This window comes from Giraffa tippelskirchi, chromosome 5 (assembly GCF_054371585.1).
Source record: "Giraffa tippelskirchi isolate mGirTip1 chromosome 5, T2T-mGirTip1v1.2.pri, whole genome shotgun sequence".
In the NCBI taxonomy this organism is placed as follows: Eukaryota; Metazoa; Chordata; class Mammalia; order Artiodactyla; family Giraffidae; genus Giraffa; species Giraffa tippelskirchi.
The window spans coordinates 126,281,994-126,296,823 of NC_137279.1; the positions used below are offsets into that span (position 1 = coordinate 126,281,994).

The following is a 14,830-nucleotide window of genomic DNA, read 5'->3' on the forward strand; positions in this document are numbered from 1 at the left end:
AAATAACTATGTATAGGCATAAATATGAGACATAAGAATGTTTATTCAAGTTATATACAATAGTGAAATTTAGAACAAACACATAAGGATAGAGAACTAATTAAATATGATTGTATATCTATATGCCATCCACAGAGATAATGATGCAACTAGACGGCCTGAAAATAAAAATGTTTTCAGAACTTGCTAAAGACTTCAAGAGTGTACCTCCTTTACCCTCTTTCTTGGAAAATATTTGAGGATACACTATGCTGCTGCTGCTGCTAAGTCGCTTCAGTCGTGTCCGACTCTGTGCGACCCCATAGATGGCAGCCCACCAGGCTCCTCGGTCCATGGGATTTTCCATGCAAGAGTACTGGAGTGGGGTGCCATTGCCTTTATAGCATGAGTGAATAAACCAAGACAGATATGGAGTAAAGGAAGCAGTGGCCTCAAAGCAGAAGAGTAATGGCAGGAAGCCTGGGACATTAAGAAGCACACCTAGAGGGCAGGAGAATGGAGAGCTCCAGGGGCAGGTATCTGGGGAATTTGACTGAAGAGATGAGACAATTCAAATATATGATAAAGGTATATGTTACAAGGAGAAGAAAAAAAAAGAAGGCAAATAGTCTAAGCAAAAATTAGATACGAAAAATAATTCTAGTTGTTCAGTGAACTATTTTAATACAATCATAAGAAACACTTCATTTTCTCTGTGTAGGATCAACTGAAAAGCAATATGATTATGGAATAAAAGGCAAATATTGTTAAATGTTAGTGATACAAAAGTACACATACAAATGACAGAAACTGGGAAGCAAAGTGGGAGTGAGAGACGTGAACAGAGGGACAGAAGCATAAATATCTTTACTTTAAAGGATCAAGAGGTGCTACAAACCCAAAATAAAAATGCTTAAAGTTTTCAAAGAAACTGAGAGAAGAACTCAAATTACTTTAACTACATGGGGAGAAAGAAGGGAAAGGAAATAGAGGTGGGAGAGTTAAATTCTTACCCACCATAGCAAGAAGATAATACATGGTATCTAACATTGACCAATTAAAACGTGACTGACAGTCACCTAACTGATCACCATCAATTCTGTCCCTTCCTGCATGTGCACAGTGTTCCTCAGATCATGTGCTTAGGTCTTACTTTCCTCCCCTTGAATCTGGGTGGCCTCAGTGACTCATTTGACCTCCAGAATGCAGAGGAAATGACGTTCCGGTCTTCTGCAGCTAGGTCACAAGGAGCCATGCAGTTTCCTCCTGGGTGTTTTAGAATATTTGCTCTTAAGATGCTCCTTCTTGGAACACAGTAGCCAGGCCGTGAGAAGCTCAAGACACATGGAGGGGCCACATACAGGAGCTCGAGGCAAAGAGCCTGGTGATGTCCCAGCAGGGAACCAGCATGACCTACCAGCTACTTGAATGAGCCCCTTGCAATCCAGTCAAGCCTTTAGATTATCCAGTCTCAAGTGCTACCTAACAGCACCCACATGAGACCTCACGCAAGGACCACCCAGCTTTCTTCCTTCCTTCTTTTTTTTAATATAATTAAAAACTTGTGAGTCAATGGGTTTCACTGGCCTAAGTCAGTATTGTAACTGATGATCAAATTGTCACATTTTTAACCAATGGGATAGCCATTGTGTTGGTTCCAGTGTCCTTTTGTTTTGTTTGTTTGTTTGTTTGTTTTTAATAAATTTATTTATTTTAGTTGGGGGCTAATTATTTTACAATATTGTAGTGGTTTTTGCCATACAATGACATGAATCAGTCATGGGTTTACAAGTGTTCCCCATCCTGAACCTCTCTCACTCCTCCCTCCCCATCCCATCCCTCTGGGTCATCCCATTGCCCCAGCCCTGAGCATTTGTCTCATGCATCGAACCTGGAATGGTGTTCTGTTTCACATATGATAATATACATGTTTCAATGCTATTCTCTCAAGAAAATCTTATTAGTCTTTGATAGGTTCCTTGCTTTCTGACACAGATTACCAGAGTTATTTTGTTGTATGCAATGCTTCAATATGTAAAACACATTTTAAATTTGGGGGTTTGATTCTATTTTTGTAATATATATTCATATACAGAAGAGTATTTTTTAATTATACATATAAAAGAAAGGCAATGCCAAAGAATGCTCAAACTACTGCACATTTGCACTCATCTCACACGCTAGTAAAGTAATGCTCAAATTCTCCAAGCCAGGCTTCAGCAATACGTGAACCGTGAACATCCAGATGTTCAAGTTGGTTTTAGAAAAGGCAGAGCAACAAGAGATCAAATTGCCAACATCCGCTGGATCATCGAAAAAGCAAGCAAGAGAGTTCCAGAAAAACATCTATTTCTGCTTTATTGACTATGCCAAAGCCTTTGACTGTGCGGATCACAATAAACTGTGGAAAATTCTGAAAGGGATGGGAATACCAGACCATCTGACCCGTCTCGTGAGAAACCTGTATGCAGGTCAGGAAGCAACAGTTAGAAATGGACATGGAACGACAGACTGGTTCCAAATAGGAAAAGGAGTACGTCAAGGCTGTATATTGTCACCCTGCTTATTTAACTTATATGCAGAGTACATCATGAGAAACGCTGGGCTGGAAGAAACACAAGCTGGAATCAAGATTGCTGGGAGAAATATCAATAACCTCAGATACGCAGATGACACCACCCTTATGGCAGAAAGTGAAGAAGAACTAAAGAGCCTCTTGATGAAAGTGAAAGAGGAGAGTGAAAAAGTTGGCTTAAAGCTCAACGTTCAGAAAACTAAGATCATGGCATCTGGTGCCATCACTTCATGGGAAATAGATGGGGAAACAGTGCAAACAGTGTCAGACTTTAATTTTTTGGGCTCAAAATCACTGCTGATGGTGATTGCAGCCATGAAATTAAAAGATGCTTACTCCTTGGAAGGAAGGTATGACCAACCTAGATAGCATATTTAAAAGCAGAGACATTACTTTGCCAACAAAGGTCCGTCTGGTCAAGGCTATGGTTTTTCCAGTGGTCATGTATGGATGTGAGAGTTGGATGGTGAAGAAAGCTGAGCGCCGAAGAATTGATGCTGCAGTCCATGGCGTTGCAAAGAGTCGGACATGACTGAGCGACTGAACTGAACTGAACTTCCTCATTAATAAAACCACAAAAGTTAAGTTCTTCACAATCTATCAGCCACATTACTTCAATAACCTCCTCAAAGATATCCTTCCACACAAAACTTTTCTCCCCCTACATATTACCTTCAGCTTTATCTTTCTAATATATAAATTGCATAAAGTTATTTTTTTTGGCGAAAGGTCCTACAACAATTCTGTGAAAAGTAAAATACAAGGCTGATGAGGTCCAGCGAAGTCCCTTGAATTTTTAAAAATAGTTTCCTATATTTAAATCTTGCCACCTGTGGTATTTAATTAGGTAGCTATCATATTCTTATTCCTTACCCCCCAACTCCTTAGTTCAAAACCACTGTGAGCCAGTGAGCTATGCTTCAGTAGCCTGGCTTCCATATTTTCTGATTCTGTACATCAATGACTCTTAACCTGTTTAATACAATCCACCCATGAGAGTGAGCATCACAGGCAGAGGTAGCCATTAGATAAGGTTCAAGTTACATGTAATTCCTTGTTACCTTATCCCTACCCCATCAACAAAACCTACTAAAATATAAGTCAGATAGACGCTATTATGGAGAAGGCAATAGCAGCCCACTCTAGTACTCTTGCCTGGAGAATCCCATGGACAGAGAAGCCTGGTAGGCTGCAGTCCATGGGGTCGCTAAGAGTTGGACACGACTGAGCGACTTCACTTTCACTTTTCACTTTCATGCATTGGAGAAGGAAATGGCAACCCACTCCAGTGTTCTTGCCTGGAGAATCCCAGGGACGGCGGAGCCTGGTGGGCTGCCATCTATGGGGTCGCACAGAGTCGGACACGACTGAAGCGACTTAGCAGCAGCGGCAGCTCACGCTATTAAGAGGACAGATTTAATTCAGCCCTAATAAACTATACATTTTGATACTTTACTGTAGTAAATTACGGCAGACTCACAACCGAGTAAACTCTCTTTGCTATATAGGTCAATATGGTGTTTCCACTTCTGGCATCTACCTTTAAGGAGCTTTGTCTATAATAGAATTCATACTGGCCATGGCTTCTGCATGACTCTGTGAGAGAAAACAAAATAAGATTTGTCTGATCCCTTTCAGAGCTTAAAGAAAATTCTCCTTTCAGCCAGTGATTATGAAAATCTGGATTTTCTTATCACGAGAAATTTAATTTTCTAATAGCCAAGAACTGCTAGGGTCAGGAATTTAGAAGGTGAGGGAGAAAGATAAATAAAATTATTATGTACCTATTACAGCTAGTATGATGCTAAACATTATGCCACTATCAATGGTGTGGAGTGGGATGGACACATTTTCCCAACACTAGGGCTGTATAATTGGTGTGAGGTCATTTATGGGCATCCCAACTGGGCTTTGTATGAAACTGACTATGTTCTACTGTAGCAATTAGGAGGTACTTTTTTCTAGGCTATTTGAACTAACTCAGAAACTTAGGTCATTTCCATGATCTAAGAAAACCCTTTTAAAGCACCATCAATATAGAAATGAGATTTGGGAACAAATTCTACCATGTATTCAATTACTGTTTGCTTCACTTTAATCATTTAAAGTTTTTGATGATTTACTTACAAGACAGAGTTGTAGGTTTGAGCTAACACACTGGACTAGGTTGCCAAATCAGGCTCATGGGAAACAGTGATCTTACCTAGAGTTAAGCTTTACTAATTGCTACAAGCAGAGAGGCTATCAGATTAATGCAGAGGAAGCAGAGAGACGTTTGGGATATGCAGGGAGACGTTTGAGATATAAAGGGCAGTTGACAAGCCAGGTCCTTCCTGTGTTGAACAAGCAGTTCTGGCCCAAAGAAGTGAAGGCTCTACTAGGTGAGGTTTACAAAGTTCCTCACACAGCAATAGGAGTCTATCTTATAAAACATCTTCATTTTATGCCTCTAAAAATATTGTAGAGCCTACATGACATTCTCCAAGGAGCCAGGCCTCACAGAGCCTGGCTTCTCTTTACTACAGGGAATCCTCAGCCAGGAATAGGCTAAGGGCATTTCAGAGTTAAGATCTCCTTCTTCTAACAGTACAAACCGTATTTACTCAAAGGTCCAGTTGACAGGAGATTAGACCTGGGTCACTTGCCTTCTTTCTCCCCCTCCCTTTCTCCCAAGGAAGTGAATGGATTTGCAGATCAGCTGCTTGCACCCCTTCCTTACTTAAGAACTTGGTGACAAAATATAGCTTATTCTTACTTGCCCAGTGCTTAGCTCTCCATATTAGGAATAAATCCAATAATTTCATCAAAACAACTGAATCACAGAATCTCAGATTAGAATAGAATATTAAAGATAATTTAGTACAAGCTCCTACCTAAAGCTTCTGCTTATTAGATCCATTTTTATACCTATCTATTGAAGAAACCTTATGGAGAACAATCACTTTAAAAGGCTGTTGTTAAAATCTTCTATTCGTTGGGGATGTCTCTTTCATAAAAGAGAAGTCTCCCCTACCTCTCATTACCATCCCCTTTGGTCCTAGTTCCAATGTCTGAGTTAAACCAGAGTAAGTCTAATTCCTCTTCCATTGAACAGTTGTTTCGCATTTCTAAGGACATTTCAAAACCACATAGATGTCCTACAACTTATCTCTTCTATGCTGACCTCTCTGGGTCCTTCAGTTGTTTATTTTGGGACAATAGCTACTAATCTAATCTTTCTTCTACAGCTATCTGGCAGTTCACCTCTGGACAAAGGCAATTTTAGAGACTCCAGAGGCTTTGGGTATGGTCTAACCAGGAAACTAATTTGTTTGAACTGGATACCAAATCTCCCCTAATAGAATACACATTTAAAAACAGCTTTCTATTTTAGAAGATGGACATGCTATTGGTACACCTGCAATTGTGGTCATCTGCTACTTCCAGGTCATTTCCCTCTTTTTATACACTGTCAAACTCAAATGCAAACCTTGACATTCATCACTATTCAGTTCAGTTCAGTTCAGTTCAGTCACTCACTATTAAGTTCCATCTATTTGTTTCAGCTTATTATTCCAGTCTGAAACATTTAAATATAAAATACATCATCTGACACATTATTAGTTCCTCCTCCTAACCTTGCTTCAGTCATTTGATGTGCTTAGTCGCTCAGTTGTGTCCTACTCTTTGCTACCCAATGGACTGTAGCCCACCAGGCTCCTTTGCCCATGGAATTCTCCAGGCAAGAACACTGGAGTCGGTAGCCATTTCCTTCTCCAGGGGATCTTCCTGACCTAGGGATCAAACCCAGGACTTCCACAATGCAGGCAGCGGGCAGATTCTTTACCTTCTGAGCCACCAGAGAACTCCATAATTGAGAATGGCTTCCCTTGTGGATCAGCTGGGAAAGAAATAATTGAGAATAGGCAAGATTATTAAAATAATCTTTAAAAACAATAGTTTTTTTAAAAAGCACTGTTAACTATAAAATGTTAGTGAGTCATGGCATTTATTACATGGCATTGTGGAAATTTTTCTTTAGACTAAATATAAGATCAGTATTTTTCTACTTCTTGTCTCCTGATGTAAATTACAACTTTATCTGAAACACTAAATCTCATTTTTCAAAACCACTTCATATGTAATTGCTGGCAATATGGTTTTTTTTTTTTTTTGCAATGTTTTTAAAAGATACATACTGGGGTAAAATATTAAACAAAAACCAAAACTCCTCACCCTTGAAGTATGACACAACTATGAAATAAATGTAACAAATCGCATCTGAAACCAATTTTCTTCCTAAATTGCAGTGGAATGGTTTAATGATTAGATCCTAAAGTAGTGGAATGATGCAGAAGAGTTGGCAAAGTATGCACAGACCCAGTCATTTCGTATCAAGTTTGAAAGTTTTCCAAATACACTATAACTCATTGGTTTTGTTGAGGGGAGGCAGTGATTCACAAGGAGCACAAGAAAAGGAAGGCTACCCAAGAAGTCAGAAATGGAGTACAAAGAGGGTGGTTTACCCCTAAAAATAGGATATTAAAGCATAAATGTGTCACTTCCTTTATGATAAGAGATTAACCTGTCATATTTTCCCTGATTATGAGTATCCTGCCCAAGGGGTAAAAGTTGAATATCAGGGAAAAAACTGTAGAATTTTTTTACCTTCCTATGTAAGCAGAAGAGAGAAAACCTCTTAAACTCTAAACCTTTTTACAACCTACAATACACTAAATTCATGACAATCTGACTTTTGTTATATCAGATAAAGTAAAGTTGTTACTTACATAACTATTCAGTAGGGCATACATTTAAAACCTACAGGTAATTAGCCTCTATTCTTCACTTTTTTATTTAGTTCCAATTAGAAAATCTGAAAAAAACAGCTTAAATAGCTGCAGAAGTATCAAGTCAAAGTGCTTTCCAAGTACCAATTCTCATTGCATACGGGGTAACAATTTCATAAAAGTTTATATGAAATAAGAATAGTAGTACTTGCTGTTGGTATTTTGTTAGCTTTACTTAAAATGTAAGCAAGTGATCTGAGAATTCACCACATGGAAAATTTTCCTTATACTCAATAGTAAATGTAAGATCTATAAATGACATAGGATCTCTATAAACATGTATTAGTTCATCAATTTTGTTTCTATTTTCTTTCCCTATGAATAGATTCACTTTAATTAGATAAATTTATTTCATACCATTCATTTATTTCAGACAATAGAACATAGGAAGACATAACAAAAAAGCAACCATCTCTTGAAAAATATTGCTGTTGATCTTATCAACTTTACTAAAAAAGGCAATAGTTAATTTCTTTTTTAAAAATCCAGCATTTATGTCACTGACTTCTTTATAAAGGCATAAAAGTTCAAAGAGAACACAGCATTCATCCCACATAATGAAATATTCAACTTGACAACCCATGTACAGTCAGCCACTTGCCAAGCTTGTGACTTCCGTGGTCAAGAGAGAACAACACTTCATACTAGTCACATTTACAAATGCGTGTAAGTGACCTGTTATCCTTCACCAGCTTATACTCTTTTCATAGCACAATGATTATTTGTGACTTGTGTTCAGAAACCATACTTCTAACCTGCAGCATGATAGTAAACTCAAATATGAACCCACATACATTCTTCCCTGAATTAACCAATATTAGGTTAGTCAGTTTTCATGTCTTTTTAGCAAAAGTGTTCAGGAAGCAAAGTGCGTATATTCCAACTATCCAAGACCTGCAAAAAGTACAAGCCTATATGTTATAATTGCTTATAATCTATTAAAATCTAAAAAGGAAGACAAGGAAATAAACAGTAGGAAATGCCAGTAAAAAAAGCCTACTGTTTCAGAAAATAAAGTGATTGTGGATACCTACTGGGATATATAAGCATTATAAAGAACATTAAAACCAACATAGTTTTTAAAACATTTACATTAATTATTTAGACTCATGACTTCAAATGGGTAATATAAAGAGATGCTTTGCTATATCTTATTCTTGCAGAATGGTGAATTGATGTCTTATTTACCAGCTATCTTTGTGTGGGGCAATATAAAGAAAAATGGAAGAATGTTATTAACATACATTTGTATGAGTTTTTTTAAAAAGACCTCAAAACAGTTGCTGCTGCTGCTGCTAAGTCGCTTCAGTCGTGTCCGACTCTGTGCGACCCCATAGACGGCAGCCCACCAGGCTCCCCCATCCCTGGGATTCTCCAGGCAAGAATAGTGGAGTGGGTTGCCATTTCCTTCTCCAATGCAGGAAAGTGAAAAGTGAAAGTGAAGTCGCCCAGTCATGTCCGACTGTGCTAAGAACTAAGTAGGTCATTGCTGCTGCTGCTGCTGCTAAGTCGCTTCAGTCGTGTCCGACTCTGTGCGACCCCATAGACGGCAGCCCACCAGGCTCCACCGTCCCTGGGATTCTCCAGGCAAGAATACTGGAGTGGGTTGCCATTTCCTTCTCCAAAACAGTTGCAAATGCCCACTAATATGCATATTTTAGTAACACCAAATAAGAAAAAAAAAAAGCCAATGGTTACATTTATGTCTTAAAACAGAGCAAACATGGACATGTATACCACATGTATCACACAAAATTTATACTATTCTAGTTTACATATGTCTATTATTTCCTAATACCTATCTTGGGTTTGGTGGTATATCTAGGCTAAAAAATAATTGACTGAGGAGATGTAAAAGATATAAAATTGCTAATTTAAAAGTGTATAATGTAGAAAAATAATGTTAGAAATAAAAATTAATGTACATTAGTGCTGGACATTACATTCATTTTGCTGGATCCTCTATTAGCTCAGTCTTGAAGTCTCTGAGCAAGACTCCCCCTCACTCCCCGCCCCACTCTCTAGGCTACTTAAGTGCAATTATGCATTTATAGGGCTTCCCTGATAGCCCAGTTGGTAAAGAATCCTCCTGCAACGCAGGAGACACTGGTTCAATTCCTGAGTTGATCCGCTGGAGAAGGGATAGGCTACCCACTCCAGTGTTCTCAGGCTTCCCTTGTGGCTCAGCTGGTAAAGAATCCACCTGCAATGCAGGAGACCTGGGCTCAATCCCTGGGTTGGGAAGATCCCCTGGAGAAGGGAAAGGCTACCCACTCCAGTATTCTGGCCTGGAAAATTCCATGGACTGTATAGTCCATGGGGTCACAAAGAGTCGGACACAACTGAGCAACTTTCACTTCACTTCACTTCATGCATATACATGGAATTATACATGAGATTAAATAGAAAAGAAATATTTTAGCTGGTTATCTAGGAATCTATACGTAGCTCTGGCTGTTAAAACATAAACGCATCTAGAAAGACAGCCAAACATCAAGAGCCACATGATCCTAAAGGTTTTAAGTGAACATTCAAGAAATCGGAATCATTTGCCTTTCTCAAAGTTTATGAATCCAAAGATACACACACTAATACAAATACACAAGTAAAGGTGTTATTTTTGTTAATATATAAGATAACATCACAAGAGTGATCCCTGAATGCATTTGGAGTTGACCTTTATAAAGTAAGAATTATATGTTTAGATTTATGTTCACCCTTGAGTCATTACTCCCAGTGTTGTCTGTTTGTCAGACTGCTGGAAATCCTAGCACTCACCAGTATTACGTAGTATCCATACAGCGCTGTACAATGGTGAATTACAAAATACTTATCACCAATCACTTTCCAATACCAAATGAGAATCAATAAATCTGTAAGAAGGAAAGTAAGATATTACATAGGAAAAAAGCTTCATCATTTTTTAAATGAATTTAACTCTTTCTCCTGACAGCTCACCACAGTCCACTCTGAGCCCACAGCCCTTATCTCACACATCAGGAGATCAACTACCTTTTTACCACAAAGCCAGTGCCTCCGGAGGCTATCTCCCTCACACTATGGCGACTCCTCTAGGATAAGCACCAAGTAGGGGCATCCATCACAATGCCTGGGCATATAGCTATGTAATGTATTTGTTGAAAGTGTAAAAGAATAACTTGTTTCCAGGGTTAAACAAAACAAAAATATTATTGAATAAAAATAATTGTAAAACAAACTTAAATTACCGATTTTTGTCAGTATAATAACTCAAAGAGATTAAGATGGTCCCAGAAAAGGTATAAAATTACCAACTAATTTATAACACAAATTCAGCACAAAAATTTAAAAATTAACAAAGAATGTGATTAAATATTAATTCAGAATAGAAAAAAAAGGACCAAGAACTATAGCTATTAAAAAGAGATCTTAAAAAAGAGCTCAAGGCATTGATTTTCTTTAAGTTCTAAATCAGCACCGTGATTCAGAAAATTGTTTCCTTTAACAACACAGAAATGTCTCAAAATTTGAACACAACTATTTTCTTTACCAAATGGTTAAACATGAAATTTAGACATGGAAACAAATGGCTATCATGGATGGAAACCAGAGGAGAATTCAGGTTTTAAGGGTTTGGAGCTTATAGCATGGGGAGCTACTTTTATAAAAATAAAAATTACTAACATAAAACTAGATGTGACTATATACATAAAGATAAAAGAAATTATCAAATTATAAATTTTCAGGAGAGAAAAAAGTACCATAAATGTGGAAACCAAGAAAATTTAAAAGTGTTAGTAATTTACTGCCCTTTATACTTCTCTAAATGCATTTTCCCTATATTTCAGCTGTATACTCTTTGATCACCAATTTATATTAAGATAATGATTTTATAATATTTTCTATAGAGAGAATAAAAGAATTCACTTTTCATCCAGCTTGGTATAAAAATTCTGTTTCAGTTCATAATCCTTATTTTTAAGTGTTTTGAATTATTACCTTATTTGAGTAAACCTTTCTCAAGTTCCTTTTGTACAAGATTTCCTGGGTTGTAACTACTCTCTGAATTGACAATAGTCATTAACCAGTGTATGAAGCATATTACAAATTTTGTGTTAACCTTGTCAACGACAGAATTTTGTGCCAAATGAGCAAATATTTTCCCAGTGTGTCCCACATGATTCACTCTTCTTTTAACTGGGCCATCAAATAATCCAATAGCCTATTCATTATTTCTATCCCAAATATATCTTTTCCTTTTAAAAAATTACTGTGTTTGGGTTTAATCTAATTTTTTGGTTACAATTCACTTCTTGATGGCAGAACATTTCTAAGACCATCACTCATCTTTATCACTTTTGATTCATATTCTGTTATTTTTATTTGGATTCTATTTCAGCTGTTTATTAAGCTCAAAAATTACAAAACAGTGTTTCCTACATAAATGTCCAAGTCAGGAATCTGTTATTTCTGTCTTGTTTTATTGAGGCAGTCCAAAATGTCTTTTCAAAAAGCAGTTTAAATGGCATATTCTCAACCTAACTTCCCCTCTGTCTCATTGTGTAAAAGAGTACTCCAATCTCATCCAACATGAGATAAAATATGACAGAGGGAAATGTGAGGTAGAAAGATTCCATGATCTTAACTGATTATAACTAAAATAGCTTACTTTTTCAGATTTTACCAAAACAATACAAAACCATGACCATGGAAGCACATCTCAAGTGCCTGTGAGATGAGGACTCTCAGGCTTAGACTTCATTAGCTTCATGGTGATTGCACCTGAGCAACTTTAGTCCAAACAGGGACCGTCACTAGTTTAAAAAAAAAACTCCAGGTTTAACTGAGGCGTCACTCTACAGCTCTAATCTTTGAGAACTACAGAGCCACCATGAAAAATATTTCATATCCTACCATCAGAGCAGACATTTTTTCCCTCAGTATGGGTCCTAAAAGCTACTTCTCAAATACCCAAACCTAAAGCATTGATTCTGTATTCTTTGCATAATCCATAAGCAGTTTAAAAAGAAACAAGCAGATATGAACAACATATCACATACCAGAAACGAGATAGCCTGAAGCAATAGCAACATTCACTTTCCCAAGAGATGGATCACCCCTATAAATATTAAAAAAAACAGGTTTCTTTTTTTAGCACATGGTTATAGATGACAGCTATTATTTTTTCTATCGAGATTTAAATATAAATGCTTTCTATAAGTAGCAAATAGAAACCTATCATTTGCACAAGGTATTAATGTTAGCTATGATAATACTTCTAATTGCAATAAGCATAATTTCTTATACTCATTAGCCAAAAGTTTTATGAAAAAAAAAAACGTTTGTAAGTATGTTCTCGTATGATTTGTTTTTGAAAGGACTAAAATGTAGTTCCAGATGCTGGTTGTTGTTTTGGTTCCTATTTTGAATCAGAGGCTCAAACAGACCAAAGAAATAATTTAGCCTGCCCCGGTATAGAGGCAGTATATTGAATATTGTTAGCATTCTCACTTTTCTGAGGACTGGAGAGATTTCCCTATTAGCACATATTAGAAGGGCTTCCCAGGTGGCGCTAGTGGCAAAGAATCCACCTGCCAATGCAGGACTCGTGGGTTCAATCCCTTGGAGGAGGAAATGGCAACCCACTCCAATATTCTTGCCTGAAAAAATTTCACAGAGGAGCCCGGCAGGGTACAGTCCATGGAGTCACAAAGAGTCGGACACGACTGAGCAACTGGGCATGCATACATTAGAAAATGGTCAGAACAGGACAATTTAATCCTGTTGTTTCAACTCTTTTGCCCTAAACTTGGTTCCAAGGAACAAATACAAATTATCAGTCTTTTATCTGACTTACAAGGTGAATTACTGGTAAAACGAACATTAAGTAAAATCGATAACAGCTAAACTACAAGTGGAAATATTTAGTAGAAGTTATGTCTTCTTTACAAATTTTTATTTGTAAATATGATCCAGGAAAATTGGACCTGGAATAAACTACAGTATCAAAAAACGCTAAAATATCAAAACGTATAATAGGTAAAAATTTGTTCAGGACAAATTGGTCAATGAATCAAATCTGTGTTATAAAATTTACTTCCCAAAAGAACGGGTTCTATTGACAATCGTGTTGGTAAAATATGGGGAAAAAGTAGCAATTGTTTACAGGCAGATTGCATTAAAACTTGGTCAAAGAATTAAATTCACTAAATTAATTCACTTTGAAAAAGATCTTCTCAATGAAAATTTACCAAAACTGGTATAATTCTGACTAGCATAACTTCGTATTTATGAATAAAAAACAACATCATTTCAGTCAGATAGAAACGATCAAAAGGCCTGGTTAAATCGCCCCACATCCCTCAGAGGCCAAGACTATCACATCCTTGTGCAGTGCTCTCTCAAAACACAGTCTCTCAGATTGAGCTGAACTAAAGCTTCTCATATAGTGCCTGGAAGTATAGTTTGTAAAATTGCTGCCACTGGAAAGATATTTAAATTCTCCAAAAAGAACACTTTACAAATAACCCTATTGTGGCTGAACACAGTTACTATTCATGCTTCAAATCATTTCATGCGGTACTAAACTCCTTTCACAAGGATATCTATAATTCTCATTTTCCTATCTTTGAAATTGAAGGATGGGTCAAACATAAATTTGAAGACAAAGTGCTGTTTATCCAAGTTGACTGTTCTATCTCAATAACAACTCATATTTGCTCAAAACAGTGGTTATAATAACTTGATTTCACTCACTAACACAGTATACATGTTTACGTAATTATCATATTCTCTCTCTTTTGGACAGCAATTGCAAAATGGCCCTCATTATTTGTATTCAAATCTAAAATAAATCATTCTAATGCACCTTGCTGAAACAAGTCTGAACACAAGCATTTAAATAAACCGTACACCATCAATATGCTTTCTGTTTTACAGTAAAGAGGTGTTCTTATTAATAATTAATATCAAAACATAAATCAAATTGACGATATTAGAAAGAAGCAGCTTACCAAAGTGGATCAGCAAAAACAGCCTCGTCAAACAAGAAAATGTACAAGCTAACAACCCCAACCACCAAAGAATGACACGTAGATACCACCCTGAAATGAGATGAAATACACACAAAGATTTTAGATTCTGTGCAATAAATTTTAACTAATTCTGGCAAGACATTTAACACTCTGAAGAAGTTAAATCTGGAAGCATTTAAATATAGGATTGCAGTACATCTGAGAGATTAATACAAAATGGCTATTTAGAAATCCAAGGGCCATAATTTTACTTTGGAATCAATAACAAGAAGGATGTCTAGGTCTTCAATTTCCTGCTAGACAATTGATGAACCACTTATTGATTAAAGGGTATAAAGGGGAAGAATAGCTAATGATCCAGTTGACAGTCTTGTGCAAACAAGTGGCAGCTGGTAAGCACCCCACCCTGCACCCTGCTTCATCCCCAGCAGCAT

General features: G+C 37.0%; 1 protein-coding gene across 8 annotated transcripts in view; it reads right to left on the reverse strand.

Annotated features, from left to right (window-relative positions):
• Positions 1-14,830, reverse strand: part of TLCD4 (TLC domain containing 4) — a 121,176-nt gene that overhangs the window by 32,265 nt on the left and 74,081 nt on the right. For all 8 annotated transcript variants that reach the window (XM_081486225.1, XM_081486224.1, XM_081486218.1 and 5 more), the window contains 3 exons: positions 14,376-14,465; positions 12,423-12,481; positions 10,162-10,256 (listed from right to left, as the gene is read on the reverse strand). In XM_081486225.1, the coding sequence (XP_081342351.1) occupies positions 10,162-10,256; positions 12,423-12,481; positions 14,376-14,465 (244 nt within the window). The remainder of the gene's footprint in view (positions 1-10,161; positions 10,257-12,422; positions 12,482-14,375; positions 14,466-14,830) is intronic.